Genomic DNA, 18,104 nt, shown 5'->3' with positions numbered 1-18,104 from the left:
TCCATTGCACATCAGAAGCCATCGGCCCACTGCCTATTCAGCTGCCTTCGAAGAAAAGGGCACTGTACCTTTTCCAAATTGCGAAGGCCACTTCAGGGATGGTGCCATATTGTCCTGGCCTCAGAAGATGCCTTTTGATAAAGCCATAACCACACTCGTTTTGGCAAGAATCAGTAGTCCTTTGTTTCATGTCCTGTCTGTCCATTTTGTCAGCAGTTGATTCAAGGATACTTTGTTGTCCAGTGGCTAACTTTTGCCACAATGAAAGTTAACTCCATATGCAGTTTCTTCAATGCCCATATTTTCTCTGAAGTAGATTGGTACTGCCAGGAGCCGACATGTCTCATAATCATAACAAAAAAGAAAAATTTTCTAAGTTATTAAAACATTTTAAATGCCATATTCTGTAGATCTCCGAAGGGTTTGAAGATGACCTGTCTAAAATATATCTGCTCAATTTTTAAAACATATCTAATATGACTACAACTTCTATTGTAATGTCTAACTACTAACTTTCATTTCTTTTTTTTTTTTTTTTTTATTAATTTATTTTGCAATACAATTCAGTTCTACATATCAGCCACGGATTCCCTTGTTCTCCCCCCCCTCCCGTCCCCCTCACCTTCCCCTCAACACCCCCCCCCATTCCCATCTCCTCCAGGGCAAAGCCTTCCCCACAGACTGAGGTCAACCTGGTAGACTCAGTCCAGGTAGGTCTAGTCCCCTCCTCCCAGGCCGAATTCCACATGGAATGTAAAAAGAATAAGGATCCACCTTCATTGTCCATTTTCACACTCAGAAGTCAGCAAAGTTCTTGGCACCTATCAGTAAGAACAACAACAGAGGTTATAGAGGAGAAGTTATTAATGAATTGATGTTAACAAATGGCATATTACTTATGAAAACCAGGAAAATGGGAGTTGTTGAATATGGGAAAATAGAAAGCAAATGAGAAATGAAACTTGATAAACTCTGACGTTGGTAGAGCATGTGTGGCTAGCTTAGTGTGAGATATTTTCAGACAAGGAGACGTTTGGTCTACTCATCATTTAAGAAAGATTTTAAAGTAGCAATGTGTACTTGCAATTGAAGGACATTATTAGAGGAAGGGAAATGAATGAGAAGGCCCTAGCATCAATCAGGTGGCTATGATGAGGGCAAAGATGGGCCAGTTCCTCAGTGACTTCATCCCTTTTTCCATCAATTATCCCATGCTGTTTTTCAGGTGGATCGGCAACCCCAGTTTATTCAGGGCTACAGAGTGATGTATCGTCAGACTTCTGGCCTACAAGCTTCAACTGCATGGCAAAATCTAGATGCCAAAGTCCCCACTGAGAGGAGTGCTGTCCTAGCAAATCTGAAAAAGGGGGTGACTTACGAAATTAAAGTCAGACCATATTTTAATGAGTTCCAAGGAATGGACAGTGAATCAAAAACGGTCCGTACTACTGAGGAAGGTCAGTAAAGGTTTCTAATGTAAACAAAAATTTTATTTAAGCCGTTTTCTATATAGTTCTTACTTCTATTAATTGGAAGACCAGAAAAAAGATCATCTAAGAGTTGAATCTAGGGAGGGTAATTTTCTCCTTATATTCTGAGAATATAGGAAGAATATATATAATATGTATACACACACATATATATGTAAAAAGGTGGAAACATGTAAATGAGAGATGTGTGTGTAAGGATTGTGTGAGGTGTATGAGCATGTGTGTTTGTGTGTGTGTGTGTGTGTGTGTGTGTGTGTGTGTGTGTGTGTGAAGTCAGAATGTATATCTGACAAGAAGAACAAAGGGAAATAAAGAAAAAGAAGAAAAAAATCAGAATCTAATCTTTTCTTACACTTTGTCCTAAACCTTGTTTCAGTACATTTGAACTGATTATAATGTATTTCTGTATTTTAATGAGGATCTCTAGCTCATTTAGCTTCAGAAGCCATTCTCTAAGATACTCAAGCACACAGAACAGGCTTATTTGAGGTGACCACTGTTTGGGGACATAGCCAAGCCTGACATCTATCAGTTCTTTTTCTTTGTAGGGACTGTCAGTCAGAGCCATGATTTCTCCTTTGGAATGCCGTTTGCACACTTGCTATAGCCAACTTCTCTCAAAGAGTTTCATCCCCTTCCCCCATATTTGGAACATTTTTTACCCACAGATACTTTAAAGTCAACCTTTGGTGACCCTGAGATGAATGTAGATTTTCGCCAGTCTTTTTACTTTCAGTAAATGAAAGGCTTTTAGTACATGCTGCCCTTAGAGTAAAAAGGCGAGACTACAGTACTCTGAGCCCCCACCCCAATTCAGCTTGTGTATGGACTTTGTGGCCACACTTCCTATATAAGTCTTTTTTCTAAAAATGGTTTGTGTCAAATGATACAAGAAACAGCCTTTTGAAAACAAACTACAAATACTAACAGGCATATGTCTGTGCTCAACCAAATAGCTTTGAAGTCACACATTTCCTATAATTTAATACAAAATAAAAATATTAACTTCACATTGATTTGCAGTGAGATCAGTCCATCAACATGGACAAAATTGAATATATTTGAAACCGTACTACTTTCAGTAAATATAAAAACAAGAAAAATACTAACATTAATATTTTTTTTCTCTCTTACTTGATGTATGCTAAAAACTTGTCCCACCAGTGAATGGCACAAGTAATTATAATTTAGGATAACTTTAAGCCTTGTTCCAAAAATCACTTTCACTACAGTGGACTTTTCCTTTTCCAGTGGATTAGGCATTTGTCAGCATTCAGTCTACATTTATCTCAGTTTTCTGGGGCCTGGTAAATGTAACAAATGGACTCAGCTGGACTAAGTCTGGGAGCAATGAGCAGAGATTCAAGTTCTTTCAAATCTGCAGAAAGGCGAGTGGAGTAGCAGAATAATTGAGCTGTCAGGGAGCAGGCCTGGAGTTCTCGCCTAGCCAGCAACAAGAAGGGAAAGCCGGCTTCCAAGCGCTAGTTTCCAGTGCAGTCTACTTACTTAATAACTGCAAGGCTGGTAGACAAGTGGTCAGATTTATGTCACGGTGCCACATTCTGGAGCAGTACTGTCACACAGGGGGACATTCAGGAGCAAACTGTATTAGCAGCTGTCTCTCCGTGTCTTGTATCTCAATGCAAATACGTCATGCCAATGAAATAGGCCATGACAAATTTACCAAATATGGGACACCTTAGCTGGCCTGTGAAAGGTGGTTTAGGATATTTGTAAGGAGTGTAAATTGTGGCTCTATGAAGCATGTATGGTTTTATAGAAATCTTTTCGTGGTCCCCAATTCTTTGTTTTAAATCTCTAGACAGATTTTTAGCATCATCTAAATGTTCCAACGTTTCTCTTCCTACTGTTGAGTTAAGTTGTGAGGGTCGCTGAAAATGACTGAGTTCTGCACAGTTAGTGTTTCCTAGCTCTGGGAACCCCTGAATGGGAGACCCTGCAATCTAAATTCAGGAACTGTTTCTCACTCATCGCTTCTCAGCATGGCTGTAGTTAGTTATAGAAGAAGCTATAAAGGAAGGAAATGACTCCCAGAACTCAAAAAAACCTCCATTTCACGTGTGACCCAACATGAGCCCATTTTCAATTTTATTAGCAGAGTCTCTTACCCTGCCACATAAAATATGTTTTAAATTTTAAATTATAAGACAGTTCCGAATAGTCAATTAATTTTCCCAGTATGGAAAGAAAAGCATTGTTTTCGTTGTTGAGATTTATAATTGCGTTTCTATTTTACTTTTCTCAAACAATACCAAAAAACCCTCGGTTTAGAAAATAATGCTTGTTTGCATTTTGGGATAAATCATCTGAAAATACTTTTGGTTCAAGTATTATTATGAATTCTTCTAGAAACATAGCCATTAGAAAGTATTAAAGAGGCCGGGCAGTGGTGGCACGTGCCTTTGATCCCAGCACTCGGGAGGCAGAGCCAGATGAATCTCTGTGAGTTTGAGGCCAGCCTGGTCTACAGAGCGAGATCCAGGACAGGCACCAAAACTACACAGAGAAACCCTGTCTCAAAAAAACAAAACAAAACAAAAAACAAATCAAAAAAAGCATTAAAGATAAAAGAATGCAAACTTCTTAGAATAAAATATTCTGGTTTTAAATTCTGACTTACAGGTTGACCTCAGTAAAATCTTCCAATATGGCCCCCTTACTCAAAACTGAGCTAGGAGTTGTTTCCACTTTCTGAGGTCCTTGGAAAGATTGGAAACTAGCAGCACACCGAATAGCTAACATAGAAAAACACCCTGAGTATAGCTGTTTAGTTTGTTATTGACTGTATAGTACTCGCACTGATTACACCACTTTAAAATACACATTAAATTCAAAGCCTGATTTTGAACAAGCTGTCACTGGTCAAATACTATATGCAGATTCTGGGTGACTAGAAGGCAGAACTTCAGACGAATTTCTTTTTTTTCTTTTCTTTTTTTTTTTTTTTTTTTTTTTTTTTTGGTTTTTCGAGACAGGGTTTCTCTGTGTAGCTTTGTGCCTTTCCTGGAACTCACTTGGCAGCCCAGGCTAGCCTCGAACTCACAGAGATCCGCCTGTCTCTGCCTCCCGAGTGCTGGGATTAAAGGCATGCGCCACCACCGCCCGGGCAAATTTCTAAATGGTCTTATTAAATAAAAAACACAGAGCCAGATATAGGAGTGAGAACCTGAGAGATCAGGAAAATAGGGAAAGCCACAGCTAACCTTAACTCACCAAATCTGCAGCTAACAAATGTGAGATACTTCCTGTCTATCCACACCTGTATGCCTTGCTGTTCTGCCATCTGATTTGCTCTCTGTCCAACTATATCAGTTCCTCTTCCTGTCCAGCTCTGTCACTTCCTGTCTGTCTGTACAGATCTCCAGACCTCCATGGTTGACTAGTGTTGGAATTTAAGGCTTGTGCCACCACACCTGGCTCTGTTTCCAGTGTGGCTTTGAACTCACAGAGATACAGACAGATCCCTATCTGCCAAGTGATAGGATTAAAGCTGTGTGCTAACATGGCATGACTTTTGTGTTTACTTACAATGGCTTTATTTATTTATTAGGCAATCTTTATTTATTAAAGCACAAATAAAGTACCACAACATTTCCCCTTTTGTCTAATAAAAAATAATAAAAAATTAAAACTAATATAAGAAAAACTATATACAATTAGTAAAATAACTATATACAATATATACAAGCAATAAATATATCAACAATATCTAGTCCATTTGTGTTTGACAAATTCAGAGAAAATATTCCATTATCTATCCTATCTTGGTTAGTCCAAAATGTACCTAATTCACTTTCTATCCTATCTTGTATTACCAACAGAAAACTATCTCATGATGTCTTACAAACTTCCACACTTAACACCTCTTAATGAGCTTCTTTTCTGAATTTCTTAACGAGGAAAACTGTAACTACAACTATCTAATCTTCAACTCTCTCAGACACCCCAGAAGGAAATAATATTACCTAGTAAAACAGAAAGTGCAAACAAGCGACTTCCAAAAATGTGAGTTATGACAGAAACAGCCAGCTTCCTGGACAGTCACCTGAGGTTTCTCTGCAACATAGAACCTTAAAGGTCATGTCTTTGCTTTCATGTGTTGTAAGCATGTGCATACCAAGAACTTGCTGTTTATACTCAGTCTATTTCCTCTGCAGCCCCCAGTGCCCCTCCCCAGTCTGTGACTGTGCTGACGGTTGGAAGCCACAACAGCACAAGCATTAGTGTATCCTGGGATCCTCCACCCCCAGACCACCAGAACGGAATTATTCAGGAATATAAGGTAAGCCCGGCTAACAAAGGGAGGCCCACAGACAAGCTACCCCAGGAGATCTGAGTACTACTTCAACAGAGCCTTTCTCTAAATGCTCAATTGGAAAGTGAGATGTGTAATAGGAAAGGGTGAGAAAGCATAGCGAACGAGAACCTAGCATCAAGGTCGGAGATGTAGAACTCAGTTGGACAATGGAGAGTGGAATGGTTTTCAGTATAATGAGATTCAGGAATGATGGAAGGAGGGGCTTGAGGTAGAAGTAAGGATTATACTGAAACCAAGTTCACCCGAATTGTCAAGGAGAGATGAACTGACGACTAGGAAAGTTAAAATGGATGGGGAGGGAACAAGACTGCTGTACCAACTCACATTGAAGTTTCCCTTGGGATGACCATTGAAACAAATTTTTGATAGCATAGCAAGAAATAATTATCTCATATTTGAATTGATGGAATCTAAAGGGAAAAAAAAACACTTTCTTGTTGTTCCATGACTATCGCTGATGTTCAAGACACTAAGTGTGTCTAACTTTTTATAATAAATTTGGCTGAATCATGATATGATTATATATTAAACTTTGGAATTTATTTTTTCATTCAATTTCTTTCAAAGCAATGTTTTTTTTTTTATATTTGCATATATTTCTAGGATTTGGAATGTAGCATGCCAGGTAGAGCGAGTATCAGTAACTAGAGATTTCACCTTACTTCAGAAATTCAATCCTGGTGTGGAAAAATAGGCAGAATGGAAAAATAGAAGAATAATTTCATGCTAAACTATGCAGATTGAATTTTATTCATTTTTGTTTTGTTTTGTTTTGTTTTTCGAGACAGGGTTTCTCTGTGTAGCTTTGCACCTTTCCTGGAACTCACTTGGTAGCCCAGGCTGGCCTCGAACTCACAGAGATCCGCCTGGCTCTGCCTCCCGAGTGCTGGGATTAAAGGCGTGCGCCACCACCGCCCGGCTTTATTCCTAAAAGATAGTAAAAACTAAACCTTTGTCACATTACTGGTCAACTCACTGAAGCAAACGGATATGCTAATTAGATATTTTTGTTTAATCACCCCATCATATTTTAAGCAAACATGCTTAAGAAGGATAAAAGTCCTTATAGTAACAGAACTAAGTCAATTCTAAAGTCATACAGTGTGACTGACAGTACTAATATTACAAAGTTAAGCACTCCTTACATGTTTGTAAATGAAGATAAAGATTTGTTTTTATGCCATCCAAGGCTAAAAACTCTAAACTTGAGCTTAATTAAATAGCAATAATAGGTTACAGCATGATATTTCTCACCTATTATATATTTATCATATTTAGGTAGAGTGGTATACATTCAGATAAGGGCTAAATATACCTCCATCAGTAAAACAGATATCTTATTTAAATGAAATATACCATTTACAGGATTTCTCTTGCTAAAAATGTTCCAAGAGCTTCCCTGTTTCAGAAACAAATGTTATGTATTCATACACATTTTTTATGAAACATTGTATAATAAGAAAAAAATGTAGATACTTGAGAACTTTCATAACCATTTTACAGTAACAATTTCTGTATCTCCAATGAAAACATGCCATAGAGTTTAATTTATATTGAAATAACAACCCAGCTACTTCAACATTTGTGTCTGAACCCTTCTTGCCATTTTGTTTCAAGCATGTGTAATGTGTGGATATATTTTGATCAACACTAAGATTTATTTATATCTTTGTATATATTGACTTTAATTTCATTTTGATCAATTCCTGTAACTGAGATCAATTAATCCTGTTAACTACTTCCTAAAGTGATATTTTATTGAATGAAATATGAATTATTCAGCTGTATACTTAAAGACCATTGACATAACACAATACACAGTCACCAAATTTATATTGGATTATGTATAAAAGATTTTTTTTGATAAATTAAGCAGAGAAAATGATAAGATTTTATGTACACAAATATCAAATTTAAAATGCCCATCACTTACCTGTTATTTCAAGGGTCACCGTGCCTTCTAAATTGCTCAGTGTAAACTCACATGACAATAGTGAGATGTGAAGAAACATGACAGAGTTTCAGCTTGTCATATTGCTCACTCTCAAATGCACGTGAATATACATAAAGCACAAGGGATGGCTATAAATGTCATTTATAAACAATTTTATATAACTACAAAAATAGATTAGTCTGTTTTGTGTATGCATTCAATTATAATAGTTGAATTGCCAGAATGGAGACATCATATTACCTCTTTTTACTCTCCCTTTTCTATAGATCTGGTGTCTGGGAAATGAAACACGATTCCATATTAACAAAACTGTGGATGCAGCCATCCGTTCTGTGGTAATAGGTGGCTTATTCCCTGGAATTCAATACCGGGTAGAAGTGGCCGCCAGCACAAGTGCAGGGGTTGGAGTAAAAAGTGAACCACAGCCAATAATAATTGGTGAGTAACAGCCTGGACTTCAGTATCTCTCCAGCAAGGTAGATTGTGTTTTTGAGTGTTCATCTTGACCATGGCCACTTATTTTGAGAGACGCCTATAGTACACCCTGTATGGGTATACAGGCATGTAGGTAAATTGACAGTTCTTACAAATAGTTCACACAAATAGTTGTATATGTGTCCTATATCTAATAGCTATAACCATTGAGTTTTATTATTAAAAGTTGGCTACATGACTAGAAAATTATTGGTACTCAATAGATCTACTAATAATTGTGGTTCAATGAAAATATAGAAAAATAAGGTAATCACTGGAGAGTATAAGCTATATGCCTCATTTGAGCTAGAATATGTCAAAATGAGAAGCAGCCCGAAAGAACTTGATAACGCATATGAGAGAAGAAATTCATGCTAAATCTACTCACATAATTTAATAAAAGTGTTTCTTTTACTGTTGGTGAAGTTTGTCTGTTCTTGAAAAGTATATGAATGGAATTATCTAGAACATGGTAATTTTGTGTCTGCCTTTTGACTCAAGCAACATTTCCTGAGATTCCTTCATGTATTTTAACGCAATTTAAATGCTTGGTTACCGAATGGTATTGAATCCTATGAATATGCTCTATTTTGTTTACCTGATTTTCTCTTTAGAGAATGTGCATTCTTCTTTAAGCCTTTGCAAGAACACATGCCTGCATTTCTTTGAAGAAGTTCTTGGAGGTAGAATTTACAGATAATAGGATTATGTATTTTTAACATTACTTGAAGCTTCTAAACAATTTGCAAATTGTAAAATTTAGGATTCCTAGAAACCAGAAAAAGGACTTCCAGTTTCTTTGCATCACCACCACCATTTGGTATTGCCGGTCTGTAACAGGAGACATTCCAGTGGATGTAAACTGTGTATCTTTATGATTTTAGATTCAAATTTCTTGCATGTTAATGATGTAAAACAACTTTATCTATGCTAATTTCTTGTCCTTTTGCATATTGTATGAAGTTCTTGGTTATACACACACACACACACACACACACACACACACACACACACAGGAGAGTGGGGCAATGAGAGAATTTTCTTCTAGTCCATGAGTTCTCTCTTTATTTTAATAGTGTCTTTTAATAAGTGCTAAATTTTAATGAAATACAATTTAATATTTTTTCTTTTATATATATATATTGTTTTAGGAGAAATTGTGTTATATCTACATGAAGGACATTTTAAATTTATTCTGGAAACTTTATAATTTTGGCCTTTATACCTAAGTCTATAATTCATCTTCAGGTAATTGCATGAAGTTGAAAGGCTGAGATGTACATATTCTATAAATTTATCAAATTGAATTGTTGAGCATCTGTTGAACCCTCCCCTAATAAAATAAATGTATGTGAATCCCTTTCAGAGTTCCTAATGTCTGTATTTTGTTATGTGCCAAACTACAATGTTTTCATTACTGTGGTTTACAGTGGTCTTTAAAATTGGGTAATGTGAAAATGTCATCATTTTCTTCTACAAAATTGTTGTGGCTATTTTCACTTTTCACATACTTTTCAAATCAGATTGTCAGTTTGTACAAAAGTGTCAAGGAATTGCAATTGAAAAGGCAGTGAATCTCTTTGTCAAACTGAGTAAGGATAACAGTGAGTCTTTCCCAGGAACATAATACATGTTTTCATTATAGAAATCTTCTTTACTACTCTGCAACAGTATTTTGTAGTTTTCAGTGTGTGATCTTTTATGTGTTTTGCTGATATACTTCCTGAGTGTTTGATATGGGTTTCACACTGTTGTTGAATTGTTTGACTTGTTATTTGGAATCTGTTTTTCTTATTGATTTATATTATATGTGAACTCAATCTTAAATTTTCTTTCTCTGTTTTGTTGTTGTTGTTGACATGTTAGATTCTACTGAATAGTTTTAAGAGGTAAATCATCTTTCCATTCCTGGTTGTGCATTCTACTTGGTCATTATTGTGTTCTTTGTGTCTGTTGCTGGATTTAGTTTAGTATCATGTAGTAAAGAATTTTGAATTTACGTTCATGAAGGATGCTGATTGGTTATTCTTTTCCTTCTCATGTCTTTCTATCTCTTTATCTCTTGGTCAGGTTTTGGGATGAGGGTGAATGGCTTTTCAACATCGATGGGAAGTCTTCCTTTCTTCCTTTCTTCTCTATATTTATTCTTCAGGAGTTTTGATAGTACTCATGTTGTCTCTTCCTTAATTATTTATTAACTTAGCAGTGATATCCATGCAAAGAGAAAGTGTGGAGATTTAATTTTAGTGAATGGTGGTTTATGCATATGAAATTAAAAATAAGATTCTCTTCTACAAATGTCAAGCAAAAAATGAATCTAGAAATAGGTGATAATTATGGAATTATACATCTCCTTTTAAGTTTAGAACTCCATTTTTTTACTCTTTTTTTGGTCTTTTCTTCTTTATAGATAAGTGTAAGTGGTACATATTTGTGTGTTTTGTACAGGTCTCTCTGTGTGTAGTCCTGAGATTGATGTTCAGAATTCTTAATAACTCTTCTTTCTTATTCTTTGAAGTATGATCTCTCAATCATATCCAAAATATGCCAGTACGATAAGGATAGTCTCTGGGGCTACCCTGTCTGCACCTTCTTTGTGCTAGAATTACAGAGTGGTTTCCATGTTCACCCAACATTTATATTGGTTCTCAGGATCCGAACTCTAGTCTTCTCTCTTGTGCAGAAAGATCATTACCTGTAGAACCAACTCTCCATCCCTCAATCTGTAAGGAGCCATCTCCACATCCCTGTCTGTAAGGAACCATCTCCACATCCCTCAGTCTGTAAGAAACCATCTTCCCAGCCCTCAGCCTGTAAGGAGCCATCTCATCAGCCCTCAGTCTGTAAAGAACCATCTCTTCATCCATCAGTCTGTAAGGAGCCATCTCTTCATCCCTTAGTCTGTAAGGAGCCATCTCCCCAGTCATTAGTCTATAAGGAGCCATCTATTTCCACAGCCCTCAGTCTGTAAGGAGCCATCTCCGCATCCCTTAATCTGTAGGGAGCCATCTCCCCGTTGCTCAGTCTTTATGGAGCCATCTCTCCATCCCTCAGTCTGTAAGGAGCCATAACCTGCATTTCATCCCCGAGACTCACCTAGTAGAGAGAACCAACTACCACAAGCTGTTCTTAACTTTCACACATGTGTATGAGTGTGTCCCGGCCACACACTAAGTAAAAGTAAAGTTACATATAAATGTAACAAATTTATCTAAAATACAATATATAAAATATTTTCTTTCTGATTCCAAAACCTGTGTTGTTGAATGGTCTACTTCCACTAATTGCTTTTCTTTTCTTGTCCTTTGTTCATATTGTGTTGACTGTTGTTTTGTTTTGTTTTTTTTTTATCTACTTGTCTATCTTTATATGGCTGGTTATATTTTACTCGATCCTGGACTTTGTGATGACATATTATAAAGGCTTGTGGTCATTGAAAGAATGTTTGTGTTTGTCCTACTGGATTTTTACCTTGAATTGACCATGTCTTACTCCTTTTCATGGTGTTTGTATGGGAGGTTTTTGGTCTTGTCCTTTTTCTTGGACTACAACCTCAGTTTGATGTTCAATCTAAGGTAAGTCCATTGGGAAATTTCAATAAAAATATTAGGATGTCTCTGTGGTGCCCCTAACTGAACGGAACTCAAATATCAAGAGTTCACTTCTCTGAACTGGGTATTAGCTGGACATCCTCTCCTCTCTTGTCTTTCATCCTTTGCTTCACACCAGATCTTTGCATTAGTCCTCAATGCAAAGTTGAGTGTTCACCCTAGGATACCAGGGGTGATTGCTTGCTACTTAGTGAACATTACTATCAAATGACTCCCTGTAGTTGTGGATTTCCCTTAAGTTCTCTATCATTCAAGCATCCCTAAGCTGTGAACGCTGACATATCATATAAATGACATTGGGGTTTATCAGTGCGGCACCAACTTGCTTATACTGCATGGTTTGAGGATCTCACTAAAGGAAGCCAAAGCTTGTCAATAAAGATTTCTCTTCTCTATAGATCTTGTCATTAAACCCTTCTCTTCACTCTTCTTGGCATCATAGTGACGACAAATTAAAAAAAAAAGAGTATACATATATCAAAAATATTCATCAAAGTTCATAAAACTCCATTTTGTCTCTATTTTCCAATATGATGAAATGATATGCAGACAGGATATCACCAATTCCTTGGTGATCATTTCTTCTTCTGCATAGAGACAGACTTTATATTTGGTCATAATGTTAAATGTTTTAGACTTCCCAACTTTTCTTTGTTTGCTAAATGAATAGCATTGAAGAAAAAAGTTAAAGTATTATCTTTTATCTAAATTGCCTTTCCCTTCTTAATTAGTTGTTCAGACTGAATTAATTCCTTAACCTGAGGGAAACCTACAATCTTACCCTTCTGAGATTTTTCTGAAATAAATTGGAATAAGGAAGAAATATAGGTGTACCCAAAATGATTTAAATATATATTCACATACATGTGTATGTACAAATACACATTTTATTTAAAGTATTTAAATTTAGACATAAGCCTTTTACTTAATTTTTTTTCTTTAAGACTATGAGGGTCCAGGTGTCGTGCCCCATGCATGTACACTGCAATCTCAGTGTCAGGGAGGCTGCAGAAAATAGTAAAGAGTTTGAGGCTAGCACCATGAACTCAAGGCCAGCTGGAGCTACATGTGGAGACTCTGTCTCAAAACAGACAAAATAAAGCAAAAATATATATAAGCATATTTCTGCTCACTGTATATTTTAATTCTAATTCATTATTGTTGACCGATGAGAATACTTTGCTTTAAAAGAAACGAGAAGGACAATGCTCCCTGAAAACTCCTAAAAAGGAAATGCATATGAACTGGATTTACTGAATGTAGTATTTCTTACTGAAGATAAGTAGGATTGCCAAATAACTGCATTCCCCTCTTGTGTCTTGTTTTTCTATTATAGTTAGTAAATAAAATGTTATTTAAAGCAATGGACATTTTCTTCTCTTTTCCTAGAGGTTGTCTGTCTCACAGTATTTTGGAGATCTGATTCTCCTGGAACAAGAAATCAATGCTATGCTATGACAAGCACAGTTCTTCTCAGAGCAGTGACAGTGTGGCAACATAATGGATTTCATTTAGATGATTTTAAATAAATTGCAAAGTTTTACCAAACTCTATTATTTCTAGAAGACTGAGTCTCTAACTGGATTTTGAGCACCTATTACTCTATCTTAGTATATCATACAAGTGTTCAAATTTTTCTAGAAACAAAACAATGAAATCAATGCCTTTCCTGTATCCTACTCAGGTAATTAGAATATGCCATGTTTAAAAGGTAATCACGAACACGGCACTGTAGAAACAGAAATGAGGACATGCACATGTGTAAGTCCAGTTTGACCCAGAAAAGAAGTGTCCTCCAGAGATCCTTTTCTTTTTAATATCTACTGCTGTCCTGAGACACTTCCTAATTGTTTCTTTAATTATCCTTCCGTATCAAGCTTCACATCTTGTCTGATAAGGCTTTGTACACAACTGCGACTTCTCAGTTGAATAGTGACTTAATGATGGCTAATCTCCTTTTCTGTTTCAATTTATGCTTCCCTATTGTATAGTCCATACTGGAAACGGCATGAAAAGTGACTCAAGCTTACCTGCTTTTCCCTTTGCTAATTAAGTCATGCCTTGGCATTTGATGCAGTTTATGGTTCATAATTTTATATTGCTGTTATGCCAGGCTGTGTAAAGTTTCAATTATTCTATCTTAATGTTGTGAAGAAACAAGTGACTTAAATACTGTAAAATGGGATGCATAACCTTATACAGATTGAAATTTGAGGGTTTTTTTTAATTAATTTTCTATGTGAAAGTGGGTTTCACATGAAACTGTGGAGTAAAGCCAACAGACAAAAGCATGAAAGAAATTTAACCATACCAAACAGTATATCAAATAACAATAATCTTCTTTATAATAGAAGTATTTTTAAAATTATTCATATTTCATAGTCTAACCTGGAGAGTTGATGATCTTCAGTACAACTACAAACTTTCACAGAAATAGATACAATTGAATCTGATGTGTCTAATTAAATTTTTTTCCAACAAATTGCTTTTGTTCTTCATTACTCTCCAATGGGAGGAAGATACTACATTTCATTACATTTTTTTGTCTGCAAGAACAATAGAGCATGGTAGGTCACACCACACTTGTCTGTGTTCTTTTCAGGACAATTGGCAACATTGTTGCAAAAATTATAAGCATAAGAAGAAATAATACACCATGGCTCACAAAAATGTTGTGCAATATTAAATAAAACATTTTAAGAACTCCCATTAAAATATTGCAAATCTTCTCTTACTCTTTGCTCTATAATCAATCAGGGGTTTCAGGTTTGTTGTTGTTGTTTTGTTTGCTTATTTTATATTGCGGGGTCTTTTAATAACTACTAGTAGTGAAAAGAGTCACTAAATAACGTATTGAAAATATGTCAACAAAATACACTTTTTTACTTTTATACAAATAGCATCTAAAGGTGCATATATTTCAGACAAGAAAGATTTATTGCATAAATTATTTTAAATCTGAAAAAGCACAAAATGCTTTTCAGTAATGTGTGTGTGTTCATATATGTTTGTGTGTGTGTGTGTGTGTGTGTGTGTGTGTGTGTGTGTGTGTGTGTGTATGTGTGTGTGTGTAAGAAAATTCTATCAGTTATAATATATAAGCCTGCAGAGTTTGGTTTATTTAATAAAAAAATGTTTTGTTTCTTATTCATAGTTCAGTTTAACAAGCATTAGAAGAATGGTGCCTGGGATTTCTATTACATAGTCATTCAGCAATTTATATTTTTCCAAGCAAGAGCTTTTCTATCTTTTAAAGACATGATGTCCTCCAACACATATTGGTTTCTAATACACAAGAAAAGAGAAAAAAGATTGAGACCTGTCACAGAGTGTTGGGGGCAGAGCCAAAGAAAATGGAGTCATTCCTGTCTACAGACCATGGGCTCACATTCAGTCACTGGATGGCAGAGAAAGCTCAGGAATGTGTGTTAATTTTCTGTCCTGGAAGCAAAGATAAGCAGGGTTGATAATGGGTCCTTGACATTTCCAGGATCCCCAAACCTAAGCAATTCACGTGACAGTCTGAAAAACCACTGAAAGACTCTTAACGGAGCTCTATTTTTTTGGGGGGGGAGGGCAGGGGAGGAATGGTTTTATTTCATCTTACACATGCTAGGTCACATTCCATAACGTAACTCTTTATATCACATGGGACAAAATCTTAGTTTCTTTAGAAGCATCCCATAGGCTCTTGTGTTCTCATTCTAGCAAATGTCTCAATTTCTGCAATTTTGGATTTTTGACCATACTTGGATTGGTAATGGTTCTATGCATGGGGAGTTGTACAGTCAATGGTTTCCACTTGCTAGATACCAGCAACACTCCCATTTTCTAACACAGGTCAATTAAGACAACCCCAGATATCTCGAGATTTGACATATGTCTCTAAGAGAAGGAAGATTCCTTTAAAAATTACTTGTCTAAGGGTTGAATATGCAACTGCATTTTAGAGTAATAAAGACAACATTCTCATAAAAAGAAGGAAGGAAGGGAGGAATGAATAAAGGAAGGAAGGAAGGGAGGGAGAGAGGAAGGAAGGAAGGAAGGGAGGAGGGAAGGAAGGAATAAAGAAGGAAAGATCACCACAATGAATCCAAAATACATGAAAAAGACAGTAACATTGTCAACAATCTGAGTCAGGGGCAAACAGATTAAGTTCCTGACACAAGCCTAGAATTTACTGTCTAATAAGTGATAGAGAGAGTGTACCTATTCAGGATGTCAAAGGCCATGCTCTCTCTAACATACACCAGTGCTGCATTCACTAAAGCAATGAAAAGCATTCCTGTGATGTGGTCTACTGGACCGCCCCTTTTACATTTTGCTTGCAATTTGCCTTTCAAATGTCCTTAATTAAATACTGACTAGAAATGATATTGACATTAGATTCACTTGATTCTCATTTTCTAAGTTTTTAAATCTTTTAAATACATCTTAAGTCTTTGTTGTCCAATGTCATTATGATTCTCCAGGGCCACCACCTATTAAGTATGGATTGGGGTTTGCTTAACTGATTTTCAGAGGACTAAAATTTCTCAACATAAAACATCTTGATTCAATGTTCAATTGTAAAATTACTTTTAACTGCTCATAGGGAGTGCATAAGTTTTAGAATCTCTTAATGTTATAATTATACATACTGATATCCATGAATTAATGTTATCATAATTGCTATTGTTCTATGCAGAGAATTTCATGCTTCATCAAAAATCAAAGTGTATCTATACATAACTTCTTGGGAGAATATTGATGGCCATATGAAATTATATAATCTTGTGAATTATGTTCACTGGAAAATAGGCAAGACAGTAGCAGGAAAGTAATGCACAAATACTTATGTTATGGAAACTTTGATAAAGAATCACTTTAGCTGGTTTGAGAAAAGAATTTGTCATTTCAGTTCCTAGTAGTTGTTCAACTGATTATTTACAATATTATCAATCTGTAAGTGGCTTAGAAGCTGTCCCTGACAAACTAAAAGAGAATAACCTTCTGAATGACACTTATAAACACATGATTCAGTACTTCTTTTTAAACTTAAAATGTTCTTATCAGTAATTTTGACAACCTCAGGACAAAACAAATATCAGCTGAGCTTTAAAAGGACATGTCTGTGCCTATGGTATAATGTGTTTGTATTTCTGCTATTATTTGTCTTTATGTTTACTGACACCATTGTTCCTTCCATAGGGGGACGTAACGAAGTTGTTATTACTGAAAACAATAACAGCATAACTGAGCAAATAACTGATGTTGTGAAGCAACCAGCGTTTATTGCTGGCATTGGTGGTGCCTGCTGGGTAATTTTGATGGGTTTTAGCATCTGGTTGTATTGGAGAAGAAAGAAGAGAAAGGGACTCAGCAATTATGCTGGTAAGAGACTATTTTCAGCTATAAAAACCTCTTATCTTTTGGAATGTAATGCGATGAGAGGAAGAAATGGAATGGAATAACAAATGGATGATTTGGGCTTGTTATAAAAACCCGCTCTGTAAAATGCAATTATAAGCAACATGCTTCAGTGCATTGCTCTTGACCATATCGTTTTATGACCACAGGCAATCTTTCTGCTTGTATCTCCAGTGAAGCATAGCAAGAGTAGACACTGATAAAATGCTCAACTATTTTTCTCAACTAGTTCTTCAAAACCACACACGCAGAGCTTGCCTGCTATAAAGACATCTTTTGAGAAGTGTGTTTAGGCCAGAAAGTTATTAAAATGCTCAGAAAAGAAGGAAAGCTTTGAAAAATCAGCTTTTAGTATGTCACAATGAAGATTACACTGGGAAATGTCCCAGATGGAAAGAAAAAGACAAACAAGCAAAAAATCTCACCAGAATTAATAAAACTGATGAGGCATGAATGAACTGGTTTACTGTTCACTTAAATGGGTGCCTATTTCAGTGTGAACAAGCAGCATTTTCAGAAGGAGGGACAGAAGGAAGCAAAAGGAAGAGGAAAGAAGCAGAAATAGCTGCAGGAGAAATGAAAGAGACCAGAGATGATCTACAGCATTTCCAAAATTAGTGTCCTTGTAAAACGAAAGAGAGCATCTCAAGGGTGTCAGACGTTATACATTTAAACATCTGCAAAAGAGAAAGAAAGATAGATGGGTTGGGGACTGAGACTGAAAGGAAAAGAGAGATAGAGTCTGGAAGTGGGGGAGAGACACTAAAATCATAGTGACTGAAGGAAGGATGTCAGTACTGAAGCTATATTCTATTACAGTTTAAATT

The 18,104-nt window shown here is 36.1% G+C and overlaps 1 protein-coding gene across 12 annotated transcripts in view; it reads left to right on the top strand.

The window, feature by feature from the left end:
* Robo2 (roundabout guidance receptor 2) overlaps positions 1-18,104 on the top strand; it is a 531,698-nt gene that overhangs the window by 458,936 nt on the left and 54,658 nt on the right. For all 12 annotated transcript variants that reach the window (XM_052741005.1, XM_052741004.1, XM_052740998.1 and 9 more), the window contains 4 exons: positions 1,226-1,457; positions 5,669-5,793; positions 8,050-8,221; positions 17,059-17,241. In XM_052741005.1, the coding sequence (XP_052596965.1) occupies positions 1,226-1,457; positions 5,669-5,793; positions 8,050-8,221; positions 17,059-17,241 (712 nt within the window). The remainder of the gene's footprint in view (positions 1-1,225; positions 1,458-5,668; positions 5,794-8,049; positions 8,222-17,058; positions 17,242-18,104) is intronic.

This window comes from Peromyscus californicus, unplaced genomic scaffold (assembly GCF_007827085.1).
Source record: "Peromyscus californicus insignis strain IS unplaced genomic scaffold, ASM782708v3 Scaffold_16__1_contigs__length_79575227, whole genome shotgun sequence".
Lineage (NCBI taxonomy): Eukaryota > Metazoa > Chordata > Mammalia > Rodentia > Cricetidae > Peromyscus > Peromyscus californicus.
This window is presented reverse-complemented; position numbering and strand designations above follow the sequence as displayed.